This window comes from Schistocerca cancellata, chromosome 11 (assembly GCF_023864275.1).
Source record: "Schistocerca cancellata isolate TAMUIC-IGC-003103 chromosome 11, iqSchCanc2.1, whole genome shotgun sequence".
Lineage (NCBI taxonomy): Eukaryota > Metazoa > Arthropoda > Insecta > Orthoptera > Acrididae > Schistocerca > Schistocerca cancellata.
In genome coordinates, this window is record NC_064636.1 from 125,152,239 (window position 1) to 125,172,791 (window position 20,553).

Genomic DNA, 20,553 nt, shown 5'->3' on the forward strand with positions numbered 1-20,553 from the left:
GTCAGGAAGTCATTTCTGAAAGTATTTGTATGGAGTGTAGCCATGTATGGAAGTGAAACATGGACGGTAAATAGTTTGGACAAGAAGAGAATAGAAGCTTTCGAAATGTGCTGCTACAGAAGAATGCTGAAGATTAGATGGGTAGATCACATAACTAATGAGGAAGTATTGAATAGGATTGGGGAGAAGAGAAGTTTGTGGCACAACTTGACCAGAAGAAGGGATCGGTTGGTAGGACATGTTCTGAGGCATCAAGGGATCACCAATTTAGTATTGGAGGGCAGCGTGGAGGGTAAAAATCGTAGGGGGAGACCAAGAGATGAATACACTAAGCAGATTCAGAAGGATGTAGGTTGCAGTAGGTACTGGGAGATTAAGAAGCTTGCACAGGATAGAGTAGCATGGAGAGCTGCATCAAACCAGTCTCAGGACTGAAGACAAAAACAACAACAACAACGATACGTGATCCTTTATGCGCCTTCCAGTTTGTATATAACATTGAATTTTGCTGCATCTTCCGTATTGTGAATTAATCCATACTAGAACGAAAAACATGATTATTTTATCTTCATTGAACCTAGCCACGACCTTGAATTATGTGCCATTTTATTCCTGGAATTTGCTGCTCCTTTAAATTTTGAATGAAAAACTTGGTTTCCCATTCTAAACATCACTTTGACCTCCAAATCACCTTGAAAATCACGTTCAAGGTTGTGTCAATTAGTAGCAATGGTAGACCCTTTTTGGCACCTACAACTTTCATCTAAAACACCTTGCTATGTCTCATCTCTATCCAGATCCGTTCCGCATAATGAATTAAACATGGATCTGCACGAGGTGAGCAGGGGAAGATGTTTTATCGATGCTTCAGCAGTAGTGGTGCTCCTCTTCGCGAGTATCGAAGCATTAACGGAATGCAGAGAGGTCTTCTCTCCGCACAGTTGTTGGCCAAAGTGGTTCGAGTAATGGCGACTTGGGAACTGCCCCTGAGAAAGGCAGACAGCCGATGGCCCCCCAGACTGTTGAAGAAGTTGCTGCTGCCGTGGCTGAGAATGCTGGCCGCGATGTGCGACTCGCACGCAGTGCGCGAGCTGTGTCGCGGCAGCCGGACTTCCCGCGGCCCGCCGTTCGCGAAGCGCCGTGAACAGCCGTGGAATGGTACCTCTAGGGCGGCTCCAGGCTGTCGTGGATGCAGGTGGTCTTCACACTGGCGGAAGTTCGTAACGTGGAATGTAAACACTGAACGCAATTAACAACGTTTACCCGCTCATGTGGAAATTAAAATGCGATTTTTAATGGTTTGTTTACTGTTACTCTTCCCCATCTCCTCACAACCTCACAAATGTTTCAACATTGTTTCATTGCCCTACCATGACTCACTTTTCATGGGAGCCCTCTCGTGCAGTGAGTGTAACTACAAAGACCCTGACAAACACACACACACACACACACACACACACACACACACACACACACACACCAAAAGTTTGGCATCAGCCTGGTTCCCAGAACTCCTAAAGATAGACGATGACTGTCGATATTCTATCACAGACACAGACCCTTTGACTGTTCAGAGATCAAGAAACCCACCCAAAAATGTTAACCAACGATGGGCAGCCACTATTAGACAGAGTGGGTCAGACAGCCAATCAGTTCCAGCCATTCCACCTGGAAGGGGGTACACGGCTCGTGTTCTGTGTAGTTCAGCCATGCCTAGACGGTAAATACCGCGATTCGATCGCGTCCGCATTGTCCCTTTGTGCCAGGAAGGGCTCTCAACAAGGGAAGTGTCCAGGCATCTCGGAGTGAACCAAAGCGATGTTGTTCGGACATAGACGAGATGCAGAGAGACAGGAACTGTCGATGACGTGCCTCGCTCAGGCCGCAGTGGGTGACCGCTGCCTACGGATTATGCGTCGCAATAGCTCGGACAGCAACGCCACTATGTTGAACAATGCAATTTCGTGCAGCCACAGAACGTCGTGTTAAGATTCACTGTGCGCAATAGACTGCATGATGCGCAACTTCACTCCCGACGTCCATGGCGAGGTTCATCTTTGCAACCACGACACCATGCAGCGCGGAACAGATGGGCGCAGCAACATGCCCCATGGACCACGTTCTCTTCACTGTGAGTGTCGCATATGCCTTCAATCATTCACTGTGAGTGTCGCATATGCCTTCAACCAGACAACTGCCCGAGACGTGTTTGGAGACAACCCGGTCAGTCTGAACGCCTTAGGCACACTGTCCAGCGAGTGCAGCAAGGTGGAGGTTCGCTGCTGTTATGGGGTGGCATTATGTGGTGGGCCGACCGACGTATGCCGCTGGTGGTCACGGAAGGCCCCGTAACGGCTGTACGATACGTGAATGCCATCCTCCGACCGATAGTGCAACCGTATCGGTAGCATATTGGCGAGGCATTCGTCTTGATGGACGACAATTCGCGCCCCCATCGTGCAGATATTGTGAATGACTTCCATCAGGATAATGACATTGCTCGACTAGTGGCGAACACATTCTCCTGACATGAACCCTACAAAACATGCCTGGGACAGACTGAAAAGGGCTCTTTACGGACGACATAACCCACCAACCACTCTGACGGATCTACGCCGAATCGCCATTGAGGGGTGGGACAATCTGGACCAACAGTGCCTTGATCAACTTGTGGATAGTATGCCACGACGAATACAGGCATGCATCAATGCAAGAGGACGTGCTACTGGGTATTAGAGGTATTACAATCTGGACAACCACCTCTGAAGGTCTCGCTGTGTGGTGGTACATCATGCAATGTGTGGCTTTCGTGAGCAATAAAAAGGGCGGAAATGATGTTCATGTTGCTGTCTACTCCATTTTTCTGTACAGATTCCGGAACTCGCGGAACCCAGGTGAGGAAAGACTACTTTTGATTCTTAGTTTGTGAGATTAACAATTCTTCAGTTCGACTTTTATTGAAGTTAGAATTTTGCCTTGTGTAGGTTTTTCAGATGGATTTATTATACAAGCTTACGACCAAGAACTCAGTGGCAAAAAAAGTCAGTAGAAAGGGAAACAAGTCGGAGTAGAAAATTTTTACTTTTTATTCATTCGATGACTAATTTCGGGCCGAGACCCATTTTCAAATCATCATAAGTCAAAAACAGCATCCGATTATGTTATGACGTTTTCAAAATGGGTCTCGGCTCGAAACTGGTCATCGATTGAATAAGAAGTAAAAATTTGCAACTTGGGCTGTTTTTTTATGTACTGATGAATAGTAGTTGTTGCCCTAAGATACTGCAGCATGCTGGAAGTTCGCAAAAGAAAATGTGTTTGTAAGGTGCAGTAGCTGCTGTTAATTTTTTCCAGAGGAAATCTGTTTCTCACATGTATAACACTCCAGAATGATTGCAGCTTGCCATACTTCAGACATTTGGTGGGTGATTTGATAAATATAATCGATACCTCTTGACTAGCTTTTTCCACTCAACTGATTAGTCATTCGACGGCTCTTCACTGATAAGGGATATGACTTTGAGCCACGAACAGGTTTTAAGCAGTCCTTTAAGGACTGCATGGTTTTCGGAGGTTGGTGGTTAGAGTGGGGAAGCAGAGCCACTTTGCCGGAGGACAGGAGAATCTCGCGTGTGTCTTTTTCAGCAGGAAGGGCGTCCTGGTTTTTAGCCGGGTGAAGTGTCTCATATGTTACTTACAATGCAATAGTGTTGCACAATCGCAGTTCCCCGACTAAGTGCATAAAGAAACTCATCGTATGTGTCAGTATGGGCACTGACTCTGTTGTGAGTAAGTCTGCCCATTGATCACTTCACGATGTCTGCATACAGCGAAAAAAAACAACCGATTGACAGCCGACCATTTATGTAGCCTCACAGTTGCATTTGTGTGCGCTGATGACATTCAGAGGGAGCACATGGTCGTAATAAGGACTGAAAAAGCCACACACTATGGGTTTCTTTCAGTAACGACCGTTAAGTTCTAAATGTTCCTTTCAGCTCTGCAGGAAGTTTCAGTACAGTAATGCAAAGTCTATAGTTACCGCAGATGGATGATGTATTGCTCATAATTACGGACTCGTTATGTATTACCCGAGTTGTCTACGTGTGAGAGCAGCAAGGCCCTTACATTTACTGGAGGAACCAATCAGTTACAGTCCCTTAAAAGATAGTGTGATTCTTCCTCCTCCCAAACTGAGTCTCACTTATCTACACCCTTGTAACGACTGTGAAGTGCATGGCAGTGGGTACATCCATCGTATCACTTACTAAGAGTTACTCATGGTCCATTCACGTTCAGGGGTGTGTGAAGAATCATTAAAGTGCCGCTGTGTGTGCAGTAATCAGTCTATACTTGTCTTCGTGATCTGTGCGAGAGCCATACGGATGGAGTTGTGATGTATTCGCAGAGTCAGGATTTGACGTTGGTTCAGTTTCTAAATGTGGTTTTATGGAATATTGTCTCCTCCAGAAATCACCTGCACTCAGTGCAGTCCTTAGCTCCTCGAAAAGCATGCAGAATGGCAAAATTCTGGGCTGATTTAACAATTGCGGCATTCCAATAAAACTTGAAAACAAAAGTCAGTGAAACCACTCACCCAGACTCAGTATAGAAACATTACTATAATGCATATAATGTCTCGTAATCAGCACGAAACACGCCGCGCAGTGTTTGTGTACGAAATAAAATGTTCATATTCGAATATCTCCTAAAATAAATCACTCACAAATCTCAAGCTCTCACAAAATATTCAGTACTGTAGTCGCTCTTTGTCAACGGTAAGAGAAGCAATAAAACGCGCAAATTTCGTTATTTTGGAATAAATTTGATCAGCGCGATTTAACATAGGCGTTTACCAGAAGATGGCTCCCGAACGACTTCATCAGCTCCTAGATCGGAGGCACAAAGCCATACTGATACGCACGGGATATGCTTCATTCCTATTGGCTAATATATTAAACAGCCAATCAGATCATTTCGAGCACTTGTATACTTAAGGTATTTTTAATGACAATCAGATTACTGCAGGTAATTTAGACTGGAAATCACGTAATTCCAAAACTAAATAAAATTTAATGAAGACAAAATTAGATTCCATTCCGCAACATAAATTACATACAGATTTAATACTCAACGACCCTTCTGGCTGCCTTTTACAAAACCAAAGTAAGTCGGGCATACGTCACAAATTCCACTATTGTACAAGAAACGTTCTCACACATAGATTTACTTAATTTCCATATAATTTCAACGTATGTCCTCAGACCCAGAAAACACTTACATAACCATAACACAATGAAATAATTTTCCAAAGTACTTTCTATTTAGTCAGAAATCTGTGGTAATGAAAAGAAAGAAAATTCCAGACAATTAGATTTTATGGACCTGTACTTCTGGTTGTAGTTTCAATTGATACTATAGATGAATCCATCACAGTCGTCCCTTAGGTAAAAATTTATATCTCCGAAAGTACTGAAGTTATTCACTTGAAATCAGCTGTGCCAACGTGAGAACCAAAATTCTGCTCTCCTCCCAGCTCCGTGGTAAGCTACGCTTTCGATGTAAGATGACAATTCGTAATAATTAGCTACATTGCAAACCCAGAGAGTGGTTCAAAAAGTGTTTATATAGCTGACATGGCCAGTTTCATCTGGTTGTTTCATTAAACTGATAAAGCTGACCGAGTGAATAAACAGTTGATTAGCCACTCACGTCTTGCTGCATCAGTGACCTGCCCATCATCTGTGTACTGCTTGCCGTGGAGTACATCCTTCATTGGACCAAACAGACGGAAGTCGGAAGGTGCGAGATGCGGGTTGTTCAGCTCTGAGTGATCCACCGGTCACCTTGAAGGAGAGCACGTTCCCACATCGCAGGAGTCACAGCCGTCTTGCAGCTGACCGACACGCGGGGGTCGGCCAGATATGCACAACCTTGCTGCGACGATGGCGCTGCTAGGCCAGGCGTTGATCACCAGTAAGCTCTTCTGACGCTGACAGACACCTCGCACTACGACTCGCGGTGCTTCTGTTCACTGCCAAATCTCCTCAGACATTCTGCAAGCGGGTATGAACATCTTCGACGCTCTGGTTTTCATCCTAAAGAAACTCAGTGACAGCTCTCTGCTTGGGTCGCACCTCCTTTACGGACGCCACTTTGGAGGCTACTTACGGTGCTGTCAGCTGTTGGAATTTCATGAAACTGTAGGGGCTGAAGTGGAATATTCCACGATGTCTCACAAATTCCGCATTTTCCCTACAGAAATTGGCCGAGAAAAAAGTGTAGCGTTGCACATCGAATGCCCCCGTTGGACGATGATTATGCTTATGTATTTTAATCTGGGTCCTCGATCTTGGTGTGGCTAGATTCTTCACAATGCCTGTCTTCGTCTCAGCATCTGGTAGCAAGAAATGCGTGTGTTTGAGAATAACTCCTCCCTAGATTTCTCCCTGACGTCACTGGAAATTTATTTAATATCGTTCTCGGCCGAAAACACTAACATCTTATTGATATCTGAGCTGGACAGAGAAGTCGTTACCACAGCCAGGACAGACACACAGCCAAACCAGTTGCAGAAGTACTGGCTTGCACGCGAACTGGTTCCGAAAATGACGAAGAGATTAAGGAAATGCTTTTTGAGAGAGAAGAAATTGGTCAGATCGTTAAGCGAGATGAAAACTTTTGATGGGGCACTCGAAATCGATAGGCAGAATACGAAGCGGAAAAAAAGTTGGAGGAGAAAAGAAGTGAAGTAAGGGAATGAAAGGGGAAGCTGCCTGGCAAAATTTCGCACAGAGCACAATTTAACCACTAACAGTTGGTTTGAATCATGAAAGACAATTGTGTACATGGTAGGAGTCAGAATGCACCTCACTATTTGAGACATACTACATAGTCCAAATATTTACTATTACTTAACAAATAAAAATGTGCTCGGATGGAACCCTGCTTCTCTCATAATGACTCTAGAAATTGCTAATGTCCATTCCAATCAGCTGGAAATTTATTTCCTGAACCAGAGATTACGAGTTGCAATTTTCATTTTAATCAACGACGTGGAAAGAAGTCCCCTCTTAACGAAACGAAGAAAGACATTGTTATCTAACAATCTATTCAGAGTACGATATATTGTCTTCGAAATATTGGATCATGGTTGGCTGTCTATTCAGAAAATACTGTCTGAAAAACTAGTTTCGTCGATTATTTGACTATTTCTGGACCAGTTGGTTGATAAAGACCAGATGCCATCAGACATGTGGAATTACAGTGGAAGGCCCCATCACATCGAAAACGCCTCTGAGGGGTGGAAGAAAGTGATCTATTAATATCAAAAGCTCAGCCAAATGTTTACTCATTAATAAAAAACCTTAGAGAGGGCGTAGAGTGCTTTTGCTGATTAATTTCGAATTTGGATGGAAAAAGAATAAAGAAGTTTGCAATTCATACTGATGAGACGACTGTAATGATTCCAAATTGATGGCACCGTGAAATCGTTTCTGACTTGTGTGACCCACACACGGAAATTGCACTGCAGAAGAAAACATCACCACCATTGGAAATTATATAAATATTGAAAAGTAGTTTAATGCACGTCGTACTCATTGGAAAGCTTGTAAACAACTTTAATGATGGACGAAGTGAGACCACTTCCTCATGGTTTTCCTGGGAAATGAGACACAGACAGCTAAATACCTGTTGCAATTTGTGGAACATTCGGTAATGAAGACCGGTAGGGCTACCTTAAAGGTCATGCCTCTTCTAGGGCACCATCACGGCACTCCTATTGAGAGACACTCCATGAAGAAAAACCTGTGTAGGTGGACAGCAAACAGAAAACCGGTCCAGAAGACACAAATGACAAGCAGCCACGTCCACTCATTCGCCCTTCGTCTGCAGACCACTGCACAGTGTGTGGTCGAACCACTGTCCTCCCGAATGAGAGCCCAGAGTGTCTCACCGCCGCGCCCTGCATATCCAGTCCACTACTTGCATTTCACACACGTTTCTCTGCCGGTTACATGGCGCAGACACGCACGAAGATAGTGTCTCCAAAATATGCTGAAGGTGATCGGGACCATTGCTCTCTGTCTACTAATAATTCAGACACGATCCCGCTCAGTATCTTGGCAAATTTGTGATTACCTAAAAAACCGTTTGAGTGAAAGAATCTGCGAAAGCTCAGTGTAAACTACAGTCGCATTGTGAGTGTCACAATAAAGTAGAATACTACACCACTGATCTCAGGATACGTTAAACATTTATAAGACAATGACGTCTGATTCTTAGACGAGGAACATATCGATGCTCGAAGACTGTATGGAAATGTAAACGGCTTTACAGCTTTTACCGCTTCGTTTATTTACATGCAGCACCACTTGGATGTAGGAAAATACGACAATAATACCTGTAAACAACAGTAAAAAGTCGTTCATTATGCGATTACAAACGGAAGCAAATGTACAATTAACTAATGAGGGATGGGGAAGGAAGACTCGGGTTGGTCGGGTGGCTTCCAGGCAGTGTACGTGTTGGCCTGCGACCCTGCGCTGACCTCCGGCGCTACGCTCTGTACAGCACTGCCTCGGCGCCTCGATCCACGTCGAGCGGGCGCGACAGAAGCCTTGGGACGAATTCTTAGGCGCCCTGCTGGCACCGTAACGGTCCGGCAGACGTCTTACGCTGGTGGAATGGAGATAAGTCGGCACGTTTCGAAAAAAGTGGACGCCGTTCTCGTGAACCCCACTTGTCTGAATTTCGGAAACCAGTTTACACTGTAGGGTGTGGAACTATTTCACTGACTCCGTCGTTTGCCCCTCATACGACCAGGAGAGTGAAGAGTGATGTCGGAGCTGTGACAGAGCTTACTTTGGTTTAGCCATGACGTATGTCATCTAATAAGTATCCGAACGTTCTGTGGAGCAAAGATGCTATTCAAACACGTCCACGCCAAAAGGAGATACAAATATATATTTGTGCGAAAGTTCCACAACACACGTTCTGGAAATGGAGCAACGAGTTTCATTTCTAAACTGCTCAACCTGGAAATACCTGGGTACACCATAGCTTGCAACATTCGGATAAAATGGCGACATGATTTATGATTGTATTATGCAGCATTGTTTACGATGGAGGTGGGCGCTGAATCTTTTTCTTAAGAAAGAAGACAGAGATATCAGTGTGTTAAAAGGAGAGTTAAACATACTAATGAATTTAGACTCTTACAGTGGTTCAGAACGGTTCAAATGGCTCTGAGCACTATGGGACTTAACATCGGAGGTCATCAGTCCAATAGAACCTAGAACTACTAAAACCTAACTAACCTAAGAACATCACACACATCCATACCCGAGGCAGGATTCGAACCTGCGACCGTAGCAGGCGCGCGGTTCCGGATTGAAGCGCCTAGAACCGCTCGGTCAAGGGGGCCGGTCAAGTTTAATCGTGCCTACCCTGAGACATTCACCGAGGAAAATGATTTCTGCATTACATGTACATTGCTTCTGATGTGTGACTGATATGTGGAACCTGAGATAAGGAGGAAGAAAATTTTTCTCAGAGGTGCCACGAGCTTGGATTTAAATAAAAGTCCTGTAACTTTAGTGCTGAAAGAAGTTTGTTGCTTTGCCATTTTTTGCTATGTCATATATAAACCATCTTTTGACTGAGAACGATAACATTTTTAGAAGGTGAAAGCAGTTTATCATAGTACGACGCTGGTAGTTACAAACCTTAGGTGATCACGAAGCAGTACGGACCCTTGTCATTTGAAGGAAACTGGTGACGTTGCAATTGATTTAGGGTGGACAACACTCACCAGCTGTTGTTTCATTTCATACAGGTCTGCATGCGCCTCGTACAAGTGTTGAGGGTGCAGTGTGAGGGCTGCTCAGTGGCACTGTGTTTCAGGACCACCCACCATGTCGGCAGTTACGGAGGTTCAGAACACCACAACCGAGGCCCTGGCCGCCCTGCTAGACGGGGGTGACGGCTCCCTGGTGACGCTCGTGGCGGGCGAGACGAGGGTGGCGGCTCACAGGGCGGTGTTGGCAGCCGCGAGCCCCGTGTTCAAAGCGATGTTCGCGCACGACATGCTGGAGGCCAGCTGCGGCCAGGTGAGCATTGACGACGTGGAGGGCCCGGTGCTGAGGCTCCTGGTGGCCTACGCGTATACCCTGCGGGCCCCCCAGCTGCCCGACACGGCCCCCCAGCTGCTGGCGGCGGCCGACAAGTACGGCTTGTCGGCCCTGAAGGCTGCCTGCGAGCGGCAGCTGATCTCGCAGTTGGCCGTCGAGACCGCAGCGGCGACGGCCGTCACGGCAGTGAGGCACTCGTGCCCGGACGCCACGAGGGCTGCCGTCGCCTTCATAAAGGACCACCTGCAGGTGATGGCCACGCGGGGCTGGGCGGACGCTGTGCTCGAGTACCCACAAGAAGTCAACCAAGTCATCCGTCTACTCGGTGAGCCACCAGCAGAAGCCAGGTAAGTACGATTCCCTTTTTGGCAATGCTAGTGTGAATTTGATGTCGTCCTTGCTTTGCTCGTCATGGGTTTCTTTGCTGCCTACGTTGCGTAACACCGTAACATCATCTACTTACTGATAGTCGGTCACGATGCTAAGTCTCTCGCTGTTTCCACTTCTTCTGCTTCTTAATTTCGCCTTTCTTTGATTTACTCTCATTCCATACTCTGTACTCATTAGACTGTCCATTCCACTCAGCAAACCCTGTAATTCTTCTTCACTGTCACTGAGGGGATCCGTCATCAGCAAATCGTATATCATTTCACCCTGAATTTTAATTCCACTCTTCAGTCTTTCCATCATTTCCATCATCGCTTCTTTGGTATATAGATTGAACAGTAGAGGCGAAAGATTACATCCCTGTCTGACACCCTTTTTAACCCGAGTGCTTCGTTCTTGGTCTTCCACTCTTATTTTACCTTCTTGCCTCTTGTACATACTGCAAATTACTCGACTTCCCCTTTGGCTTACCCGTATTTTTCTCATAATTTCAAACATCTTGCTACATTTGATATTGCCGAACGCTTTCTCCAGGACAACAAATCCTATGAATGAATGTCACGGAACTTCAATTTTCTTTTCCATTCTCTTGTGTATTATCCTCCTTAGCAACTGGGATCCTTGAGCTGTTAAGCTATTAAGCTGATTGTCCGATAATTCTCACACTTCTCTGCTCTTGCAGTCTTCCAAATCGTGCAGACTATATTTCTCTCAAAGTCAGATTGTATATTGCCAGACTCATACATTCTACACACCAGTGAGAATAGACCTTTGGCCACCTCCCCAATGATTTTAGAACTTCCGAGTGAATGTTGTCTATACGTTTTGCCTTCTTTGATCTTAAATTTTCCAAAGCGCTTTTAAAATCTGATTCTAATCACCAATATTTTCCATACCGACTCCTGTTTGTTCTTCTGTCACGCCATCGGACAAGTTGTTCCAATAAGAGAGGCCTTCAGTGTACTCTTTCCAACTATCCGATCTCGCCTCTGTATTTAACACTGGAATTCCCATTGTACTCTTAATGTTACCACGCTTGCCTCAAATTCCGTGGAAGATTGCTTTGACTTTTCTATATGCTGCGTCAGTCGTCCCAAGAATCAATTCTTCTTTCATTTTTTCACATTTTTCGTGCAGCCAATTCACCTTAGCTTCTCTGCACTTCCTATTCATTTCATCCTTAAGTGACATATTTCTCTATTACTGAATTTTCCTGAATATTTTTGAACTTCTTTCTTTGATTGATCAACTGAAGGATTTCTTAGGTTTTCCATGGTTTCTTTGCAGTTAGCTTCTTTGTACCTACGTTTTTCTTTCCATCTTCTGTTACTGTCGTTGTTAAAGATATCCATTCCTCTTCAACTGAACTACCTATTGAGCTGCTTATTGTTGCAGTATCTGTAGCCTCAGAGAACATAAATCTCATCTCTTCTTTCCTTAGTACTACTGTATTCCACTTCTTTGTACATCGATGGCTCCTGACGAGTCTCATAAAATTCAGCCTACTCTTCATCACTGCTAAATTGTTATGAGTCTATATCTACTCCTGGATATGCTTCACAGTCCAGTATCTGATTTCAAAATGTTTGCCTGACAATAATATAGTGTGACTTTAAACCTCCCATATTTCGGTCCTTTTCCAAGTATACCCCCTTGTCTCAAGATTCTTGAATAGACTATACCAGCTATTACTAGAATAAATTTACTGTAGAGCTTAGATAGCCTTTCTTCTCTCCTATTCCTATTATCAAGTACATATTCTCGTGTAACCCTTTCTTCTACTCCTTCCCCTACGATTACGTTTCAATCCCTCCATGACTATTACATGCGTACCAAATTACCTGTTCAGTATCCTCATACTTTTTCTCTCTCTTCACCTTCAACTTGCGACGTCATCATGTATAGCTGAACTATGCATGTTGTTGGTTTGCTTTCGATTCTCATGAGAAAATATCTATACTCGCTTTCTGCCCTGCCTTTCTATTGATACTGAATCCTACTGCTATTGCTACTACCCTATTCTCATGTGACCAGAAATCCTTTCCTTTCCTTTACTTCTCTTTCCTTTCCGCGTCACTGACACCCACTACAGCTAGATACGTCCTCAGCATTTCCCTTTTCTTATTTTCTAGCTTCCCAACCACATACAAATTCCTTACTTTCCACATGATGACTCGTTGAACGTTATCCTTTTGTTGATTACTCAACTTTTTTCTCATGGTCACCTCCCCCTTGGGCCTCCTCGCCTGGAGGTTTGAATGGGGGACTAGTCTTGCCAATGGAGAGTCTGTACAGCACAGATTTATTGAGTCACATGCCTCATTGACGGACGTTATGTATCTTTAAGCAGTGGGTTACATTGCCTGCTGCGTCCTCACGTTGTTGATCACTGCCAATTCTTCCTCATTTAGGAGCAGTTTCAGACCTCAAGGGAAAGATAGTGCCCTGAACCTCTGTCGGCCCCTCCGCCCTCTTTGGAAAGGCTGTTGGCTGAAAGAGGGTGACACCTGATGCTGGAAGTCTTCAGACACTAATGCTGATGATTCTTATTCAAAATTCAAGTGATGGTGAGGTTCAAACCTGGGACTGAAGACTTTCCTGATTACTAAAAAAGACGCTACCCCTAAGTGACTGGCCCCAAAGAGCAGGGCATGACTCCCTGAGATGAGATGTCCATTAAAGCCGGAGCTATGAGCACTGGGGCTAGTCGTGCACACTGGGGGCAAACAAGAAGAGAATAATCCAGCCAGCACAATAACATTGTCACACTCAAGGCTGTGCCTTACAATCACATTTCCTTCTCGTCTCTGTTCAGCTATTGCCCCGAATATTTTCCGTGCATTCCCTTTTACAGAACAGACAGGAAATATCTGCCCCCCTGTCATTTTTGAAGTTTCCTGTGGCGTTACCAGAGGTCGTCCAGGGAATCCTATCAGGTTTCCTGCTACTGGGATACAGCAGATTATATTCGCTCTCCACCTACAGGTGTATGACATATCTCCCACAACGTCAGTATTGATGTGACGTTTTCATCTAGTTATCATTTGTTGCCTCTGTCTCTTAGATACATTTACTCGATACAAGTCTATTTAGTTTCCTTTTCAACTTTTTCTAAATCCATATTCAATAGACTACAGGTTGCTTCACAAGTTGGAACCATTGTCCATCAGATAAAATTGCATACACGGCCTAATCCATTTTTTCTTTTAATGGTGGTCTCTACTGCAAACTGCTTAACACGAAAATTGTTGTTTAAGAAGCACATCACCACTGCTGTCTTTTCAATTAATTGAATGGTGGAGACATCACATGCATATATACAGTTCTATTTGCTTTACTCAAATGCAGATTTTGAATATACTCTTGATAACTTTTATAGCATAGCTCTTGTAATTCTTGTCCATCTTCTTCATTCCCTTGGGCTTCACATCAAACAGCGCCTGCATATCCATGACCATATAGTTTCAACAGTAAGTTGATACCCCAACTTATCAGTTTGTTTCTCTCTCTCTCTCTCTCTCTCTCTCTCTCTCTCTCTCTCTCTCTCTCTCTCTCTCTCTCCCTCTCTCTCTTCCTACAGTGACATAATTCAGCATCCATATAACAGTTTTCAAATTACCTCACAACCAAAAGTAGCAGCCAGTTGACTTTAACTGCTTCTAAATTCTGTCTGAAAGTTGTTTTGTCAGGGCAACAAAATTGTTGGCCCTTATGTTTGGGATTTGGTTTGTGCTTCATTTTGAACAATTTGTTGTTTTGCGTCTTAAGCTACGCCAGTGGGGAATATAGCAGAAGTAGTGCAGAAAAAACCAGTTAATTGGTGGCACAGTCACGTTAAGTGACAGGCTGGTGTTGTTGGCACTGTGTGTTCTGTTGCCCCGGTGGACAGTCCCTCAGCTGTACCGCCTTCAGTGAGCCCCTGTGTGAACACGCCCACCCACACAGTGTTTCTCTGTGCAGCTCGCCGACCGCCACAGGGGGCGGGTCCACCCCCAACTCTGACCGTCAACCCCACAGCGGCCACAGCCGGACTCCTGCTGCAGCTGCGCCTCCCACGTCTGCCCGACACACCCCTCCACCTGATGACGCAGCTGTCTCGCACTTCAGGTGAGTTGTGTTGCCACACATGCCCAAGTCTTACCCTCGCAGTACTGCTTATTTTGGCATTAACCAGCCGATATAGTAAATAAAATAAAATACAGATTCCTTCAGTTTTTGGATAGAGGTTACAGTTGCCATTAAACATTACTCCTTTCTCACATTTTTGGCTATGATATTTTGAAGATTGAGCACATATGCAGAAGATTTCTCGTTCTCTGTATTTGCCGTGAGAATTACGTTCAGTTTAGAGTCACTCAACTGTAGTTACGTAGGAAGTGTCGCATACAAATTATACCCATTCCCAAAGATTCTTTATATATTGATGTGTTGAATCTAGATTTTGTTTTTAGTGACAATTGTGTGTCTTACAAATTGATTCTGAATTAAATGGATTAATGGGATTTTTCACACAATTCCACTCAACAAAACTTATGTGAATGGTTGTAGAGATAAGTTATTGAAGACACTGAGGAAGAAATGGTGAAAATAAGGTAAACAGAAATAGAAGTAATAATGACAAAAAGTTAATATTTAGTACCGGAATGAGGATACAGCTTGTTTTGGGTATGTCTTAAAATGTAATTCGAATATTCCTTAAATGGTTCTCTGGTCAGTTACATCTGTAGTGACTATTGAAAATCTGTGCCGCACTGGAACAGGAACCCAGATTTGCTGCTTATTGCAGGCAGTCTCCTTGAGCAGTCGGCTGCCTGAGCACACCTCCACTTCTGACTCAGTGTCTCATCGACGCTTACACTAGAGTTTACACCGGGGGGCTTGGGGGAAGAGTAGCAAAAGGGAAATCGAATCGGTGGTGTTATCCTACTGCAGAGGATGTACATGAGAACCTCTGGTGGTAGTGTTAGCAAATCATGGGTAAAAAACATCATCCATAATGGTAATTCCATCTACGCCAGCAAACGCACTCAGCTGGTCTAATGGTTGAGGTATCTGCTCTCGAGAAGGGAGAAATGCAGTGGGTGTGGCTGAGTGGAGATGCGTACAGCACTGTATGGCTCGACACTCGTAAACAAACTCCTGCAACTGATGAATGATGGTCACCAGGTGTGATGAGTAGTGGATTTGATTCACCGAGGAGAAGTTTTGCCTGATTCCATGGTATAGTTAACTTTTATTTTTAGAAAAGAGCAACCGACGTGGGCAAAGATAGTTGGTCCTACTGAATAATATATATATATATAAACCAACAGCAGAGTTTCCACAATGATGATGGTGCCACTAAACCGGAGTTACTAAATACAGTTTTCCTAAATTCCTTCACGAAAAAAGGCAAAGTAACTATTCAAGAATTCGAAACCAGAACAGCTGTTAGCATGAGTGACATAAAAGTACATATTTTAGGTGTTGTGAAGCAACTCAAATCACTTAAGAAAGGCGAGTCTTCTGGTCCAGATGGAATACGAATCAGGTTCCTTTCAGAGTATGCAGACACAATAGTGCCTTCCTTAGCAATCATATACAACCGTTCACTTGGCGAAAGGTCTGTTCCTAAAGACCGGAAAGTAGCACAGGTCACACCAATACCCAAGAAAGGAAATAGGAGTAACCTATTGAATTACAGACGCATATTACTGACCTCAATTTGCAGTAGGATTTTGGAGAATATACTGTACTCGAACATTATGACTCACCTTGAAGAAAGTGACTTATTGATACATAACCAACACGGATTCAGAAAATATTGTTCTTGTGCAACACAGCTAGCTATTTATTCCCATGAAGTAATGAGTGCTGTCGACAAGGGATCTAAGATTGATTCCATACTCCTAGATTTCCAGAAGGGTTTTGATACCATTCCTAACAAGAGACTTTTACATGGTGTATACGGCCGGAAGATCCAGTAAAGCCCCAGGAATTTTTTCATCCGCAAGAAAACCGGGAAAAACAGGGGAATTTTCTAAAATCCCTGGAGTTTTTCATTGATTTAGTTTTCAGTTAATTTTTTGTTATTTTGACTGGTAATAACCGATACTCTAACAAAGGACATTACTGTATCCCGCTCCTGCTGACTGCAGCAACAAAATATGAACGAGGGAATGAAATTTAAATTCCAAAGGAAATGCTTCATATATAAACAAAAAACACACAGTGCTCACACAAGCGTCTGCCAACAGCAAAATGTGTGAAAGGCTGTAGGAAGACAATGCAGTGCTTCGTAACAACAAATTACCTCCAATGAGCGTTAAGTCACAACTGTTTACATCAGATTCATTTAAGCAGTTACAAGCGGAATCACGCGCATGCGCAGTTGAGTCGCGTCTGAGTAGTACCTTCTCCCGCTTCTGGAAACAGGAATGTCGCTGTTGGTTCTGCATGCAGCAAACCGGAGTATCTGAACCAGGCGGCAATTTCGGTGGCGAGGGGGGAAAATTCGTATTGTTGAGGAAAAATAACCTTGTTTCACAAAGCACCTAGCATCTAGAGCACATTGGTCTATCGATTATTCAAAAGAGTTTGAAGCTCATCCCTGTTGCTTTTTGAACATTTTTGATCACATTCTAAGTTGATTTCTGAATGGATAATAAGTTGATTTTTGAATGCGTGCATAGTGTACATGATGTACCTGCCAGGGGAATCCTCGTCACATCTGGAAATAAACTTTCCTGCAGGCAAAAGGGGACGGGGCTACACGAGCTGAGCGGAAGAAAGCCGCACGGGTGAATTTCTTTATGATGCGGGAAGTGGCAATTGGCACCAAACAAAGAAAAGTGGGAGGTCATCGACATGGGTCTTAAGAGAAATCCGCTAAATTTTGGGTACACAATAAATCGCACAAATTTAAGGGCTGTCAATTCGACTAAATACCTAGGGATTACAATTATGAGCAACTTAAATTGGAATGACCACACAGATAATATTGTGGGAAAGGCGAAACAAAGACTGCGCTTTGTTGGCAGAAACTTAGAAGATGCGACAAACCTACCAAAGCGAGCCTACATTACACTTGTACGTCCTCTGCTGGAATATTGCTGCTCGGTGTGGGATCCTTACCAGGTACGATTGGCGGAGGACAGCTAAAAAGTGCAAAGAAGGGCAGTTCGTTTCGTGTTATCGCGCAATATGGATGAGAGTGTCACTGATACGATACGCGAGTTGGTGTGGCAGTCACTGAAACAAAGGCGGTTTTCTGTGCGGCGAGATCTGTTTACGAAATTTAAATTGCCAGCTTTCTCTTCCGATGGAAGATTATGTAGGGCGAAATAATCAACATAATAAAATAAGAGAAATCAGAGCTCCAATGGATAGATTGAGGTGTTCCTTTTTCCTACACGCCATTTGAGAGTGGAATGGTAGAGAAGTAGTATGAAACAGGTTCATTGAACCCTCTGCCAGGCACTTCAGTGTGAATTGCAGAATAACCATGTAGATGTAGATGTTGATTCCCTCCGGTATAGAGATTAAAGTACTTCCTGCTTTGATTGACCAAGATAATCAGCTGCAGATATCGACTTTGGAATCCAGTGAACATTTAAAACCCTCCTCCACCTCAGGCAGGCAACAGAAGCACACCCATTTCGACTGGCAGTCATGGAAGACACAGAGAATTAGTGTTGAAATTGTATCAGGAGCAGGCAACAAACAGAAATTTTTCAATTTTCGTGCATACAAATCATGCGGGTAATAATGCGTAATTTGGCACAGGAGGTACATACTTACAAGTAAAGAAAATTTTAAAAACGCTCAATATAAGATGACACACACCTACATGTGGTACATGCACACTGAAAACATCATCGATAGTGTCGAATTGTATACTTGGTATCCAGGACAATAGTATTTATTATGCAGCACATGCTGATATCAAAATCAGTATGCTCCATAGAGAACGTGAAACAAAGGAGAAAACAATAGAACGCAAGGATGAGACGCAAGACTTGGAAAGGTAGGCAGTGGGTAAATGTTTGGGATGCAAAGTGAGAAACTTACTGTTAGAGAAGGAAGCAATGGACTTAACAGCACACATAATAACAAACTAGGACAATGACAAACAAAGAATAAAGTTTTGGGGGATGAATCGGTAGCTTTCAGAGAAGGTAGAAAAAGATCAAATAGGTAAAAACAGGGCCAAATAGAAATCCTTGGTTAATGCAGGAGATACTGAGTTCAACTGTTAAAAGAAGAAACTATAAAAATTCAGCAAATAAAGCAGGCAAAAGGAAATATGAATGTTTAACCAATTATTGACAAGAAGTGGAAAATGCCTAAGGAGAACTGTGCGCGCGTGTGTGTGTGTGTGTGTGTGTGTGTGTGTGTGTGTGTGTGTGTGTGTGTGTGTGTGTGTGTGTGTCAGGGAGAGTCGACCTGGTTCCCTTGTTGTATTTGAAAGATGTCGACCAACTTATTGTGTACGAAGCAGTGACTTTTATACTTTTTGTCGGTATGTCACAAATTTTCCGTGTTACTGGTCTGAATGACTTAGCTGTCTGGCGAGGAAATTGTATTTCAGTACAGATGCGTTTAGTTTCTAGTGTTTTCTTCGTAAGTGAAAGAAGGAATTGGTACCAAGAGAAGGTAGTTTTAGGGGTGTGTTTGAATGTAGATGAAGGGTTGGGTAGCAAGTGCATGCCGAGGTGAAAGGAGGCGGATCTGTGGAGTGAATTATGAGGAAAACCAAATAAATTTGTTAGGAGATGGAGTGCACCTATTTTTAATGGGAGATGGCTGAAGTTTTTGATTATGGGCTAGTTCTGTGGATCTGTCTGTAATATGCTGGTTAACCCGTATCGCAGAAGCGAGATTTCTAGATTTGTGACTTGTCGCTCGGAAGAAGTGTATTCCGAATTGTTCGCAGTTTTGTGGCCGTTACAGTTTCTTTCATTTGGTGTGTGTGTCTCGATAGTAGAGAGTAAGTGTGTTGATGTTTTGTGCAGGAGCCTTTCTGGGGCAGAGCGAGGCAGGAGGCTGATAGAGGCGGCTAAGGTGGGGGCGGTGGAGGAGGTGCAGCTGTTGCTCGCGGCTGGGGCGGATGTGGGGGCGGGGGACGGGGACGGGGAGACCGCCCTGCACTGGGCTGCACTGAGAGGCCACGCGGCTGTGGTGCGGCTGCTGCTCTCTGCGGCGTCCCACCCCGACGCCAGGGATCAGTGGTGGCGGACGCCGCTGCACTGGGCGGCACGGAATGGCCACGCAGAAGCGGCGGCTGCGTTGCTGCAGGCCGGAGCCGACAGGGGGAAGACGGATGAAGATGGGGACACCCCCTTGGACTACGCCAGGCAGCAAAACCAACACCATCTCATCGAGATGCTAACACAGCGTTAATACGTGCCACTAGAGGAAATGTCATCATGTACTTCATTGTACATAACATTAAAATAAAAAATTGAAAAAAAAGAACGTTTTCTCTATTCATTTCTACCTTTTGCAGTCCGCACAATTTCTCCAGTAACACGACAACTACTGCAACAACAGGAGATATCTGTAAACCAACGTGACAAACCTTCATTTTCAGAATTCACTCTGTAAAACATTTCACAAGCAATTTCTGCAAAAGCTCAGCAACAATTGACAAATATTCCATCATTCATAAACTTCATTTCTCTCTCCCTCTCTGTCTTGCGTTTCTCATCCCACATACAATATTCAAACAGCTTACAACAATACAGCTGACATCTTTCGCAACCGCCTGTATTTCGCAACATAAACACCCAATCTCTTCCAAGAGACAAATCCAAGAATAGCGGTTGTTGTGTAACATGTCGCCCAGCAGCAATAACGTCACTTCTTCCCACCAGTCCGCTACATTACCTAATTACTGCAAACTATTTGCTAGCAGTGTCTATGTTGCTACATTACATCACTGCGAACTGCGCCATGCTCAAATTACTGCCATATAAGCTGTTCAGTTAGAATGTATCTTCGCTTCAGATTTCACACTGAATTCAGTTCTGTGCCTGCACTGCACAAGTACTTC

The 20,553-nt window shown here is 44.0% G+C and overlaps 1 protein-coding gene across 1 annotated transcript in view; it reads left to right on the plus strand.

Moving 5' to 3' along the window:
- LOC126108323 (TD and POZ domain-containing protein 1-like) overlaps window positions 1-19,901 on the plus strand; it is a 48,165-nt gene extending 28,264 nt beyond the window's left edge. The window contains exons 2-4 of the mRNA XM_049913542.1: window positions 9,907-10,480; window positions 14,481-14,627; window positions 19,514-19,901. Of these exons, the coding sequence (XP_049769499.1) occupies window positions 9,918-10,480; window positions 14,481-14,627; window positions 19,514-19,901 (1,098 nt within the window). The 5' untranslated portion in view covers window positions 9,907-9,917. The remainder of the gene's footprint in view (window positions 1-9,906; window positions 10,481-14,480; window positions 14,628-19,513) is intronic.
- The last annotated feature ends 652 nt before the right edge of the window (window positions 19,902-20,553 follow it).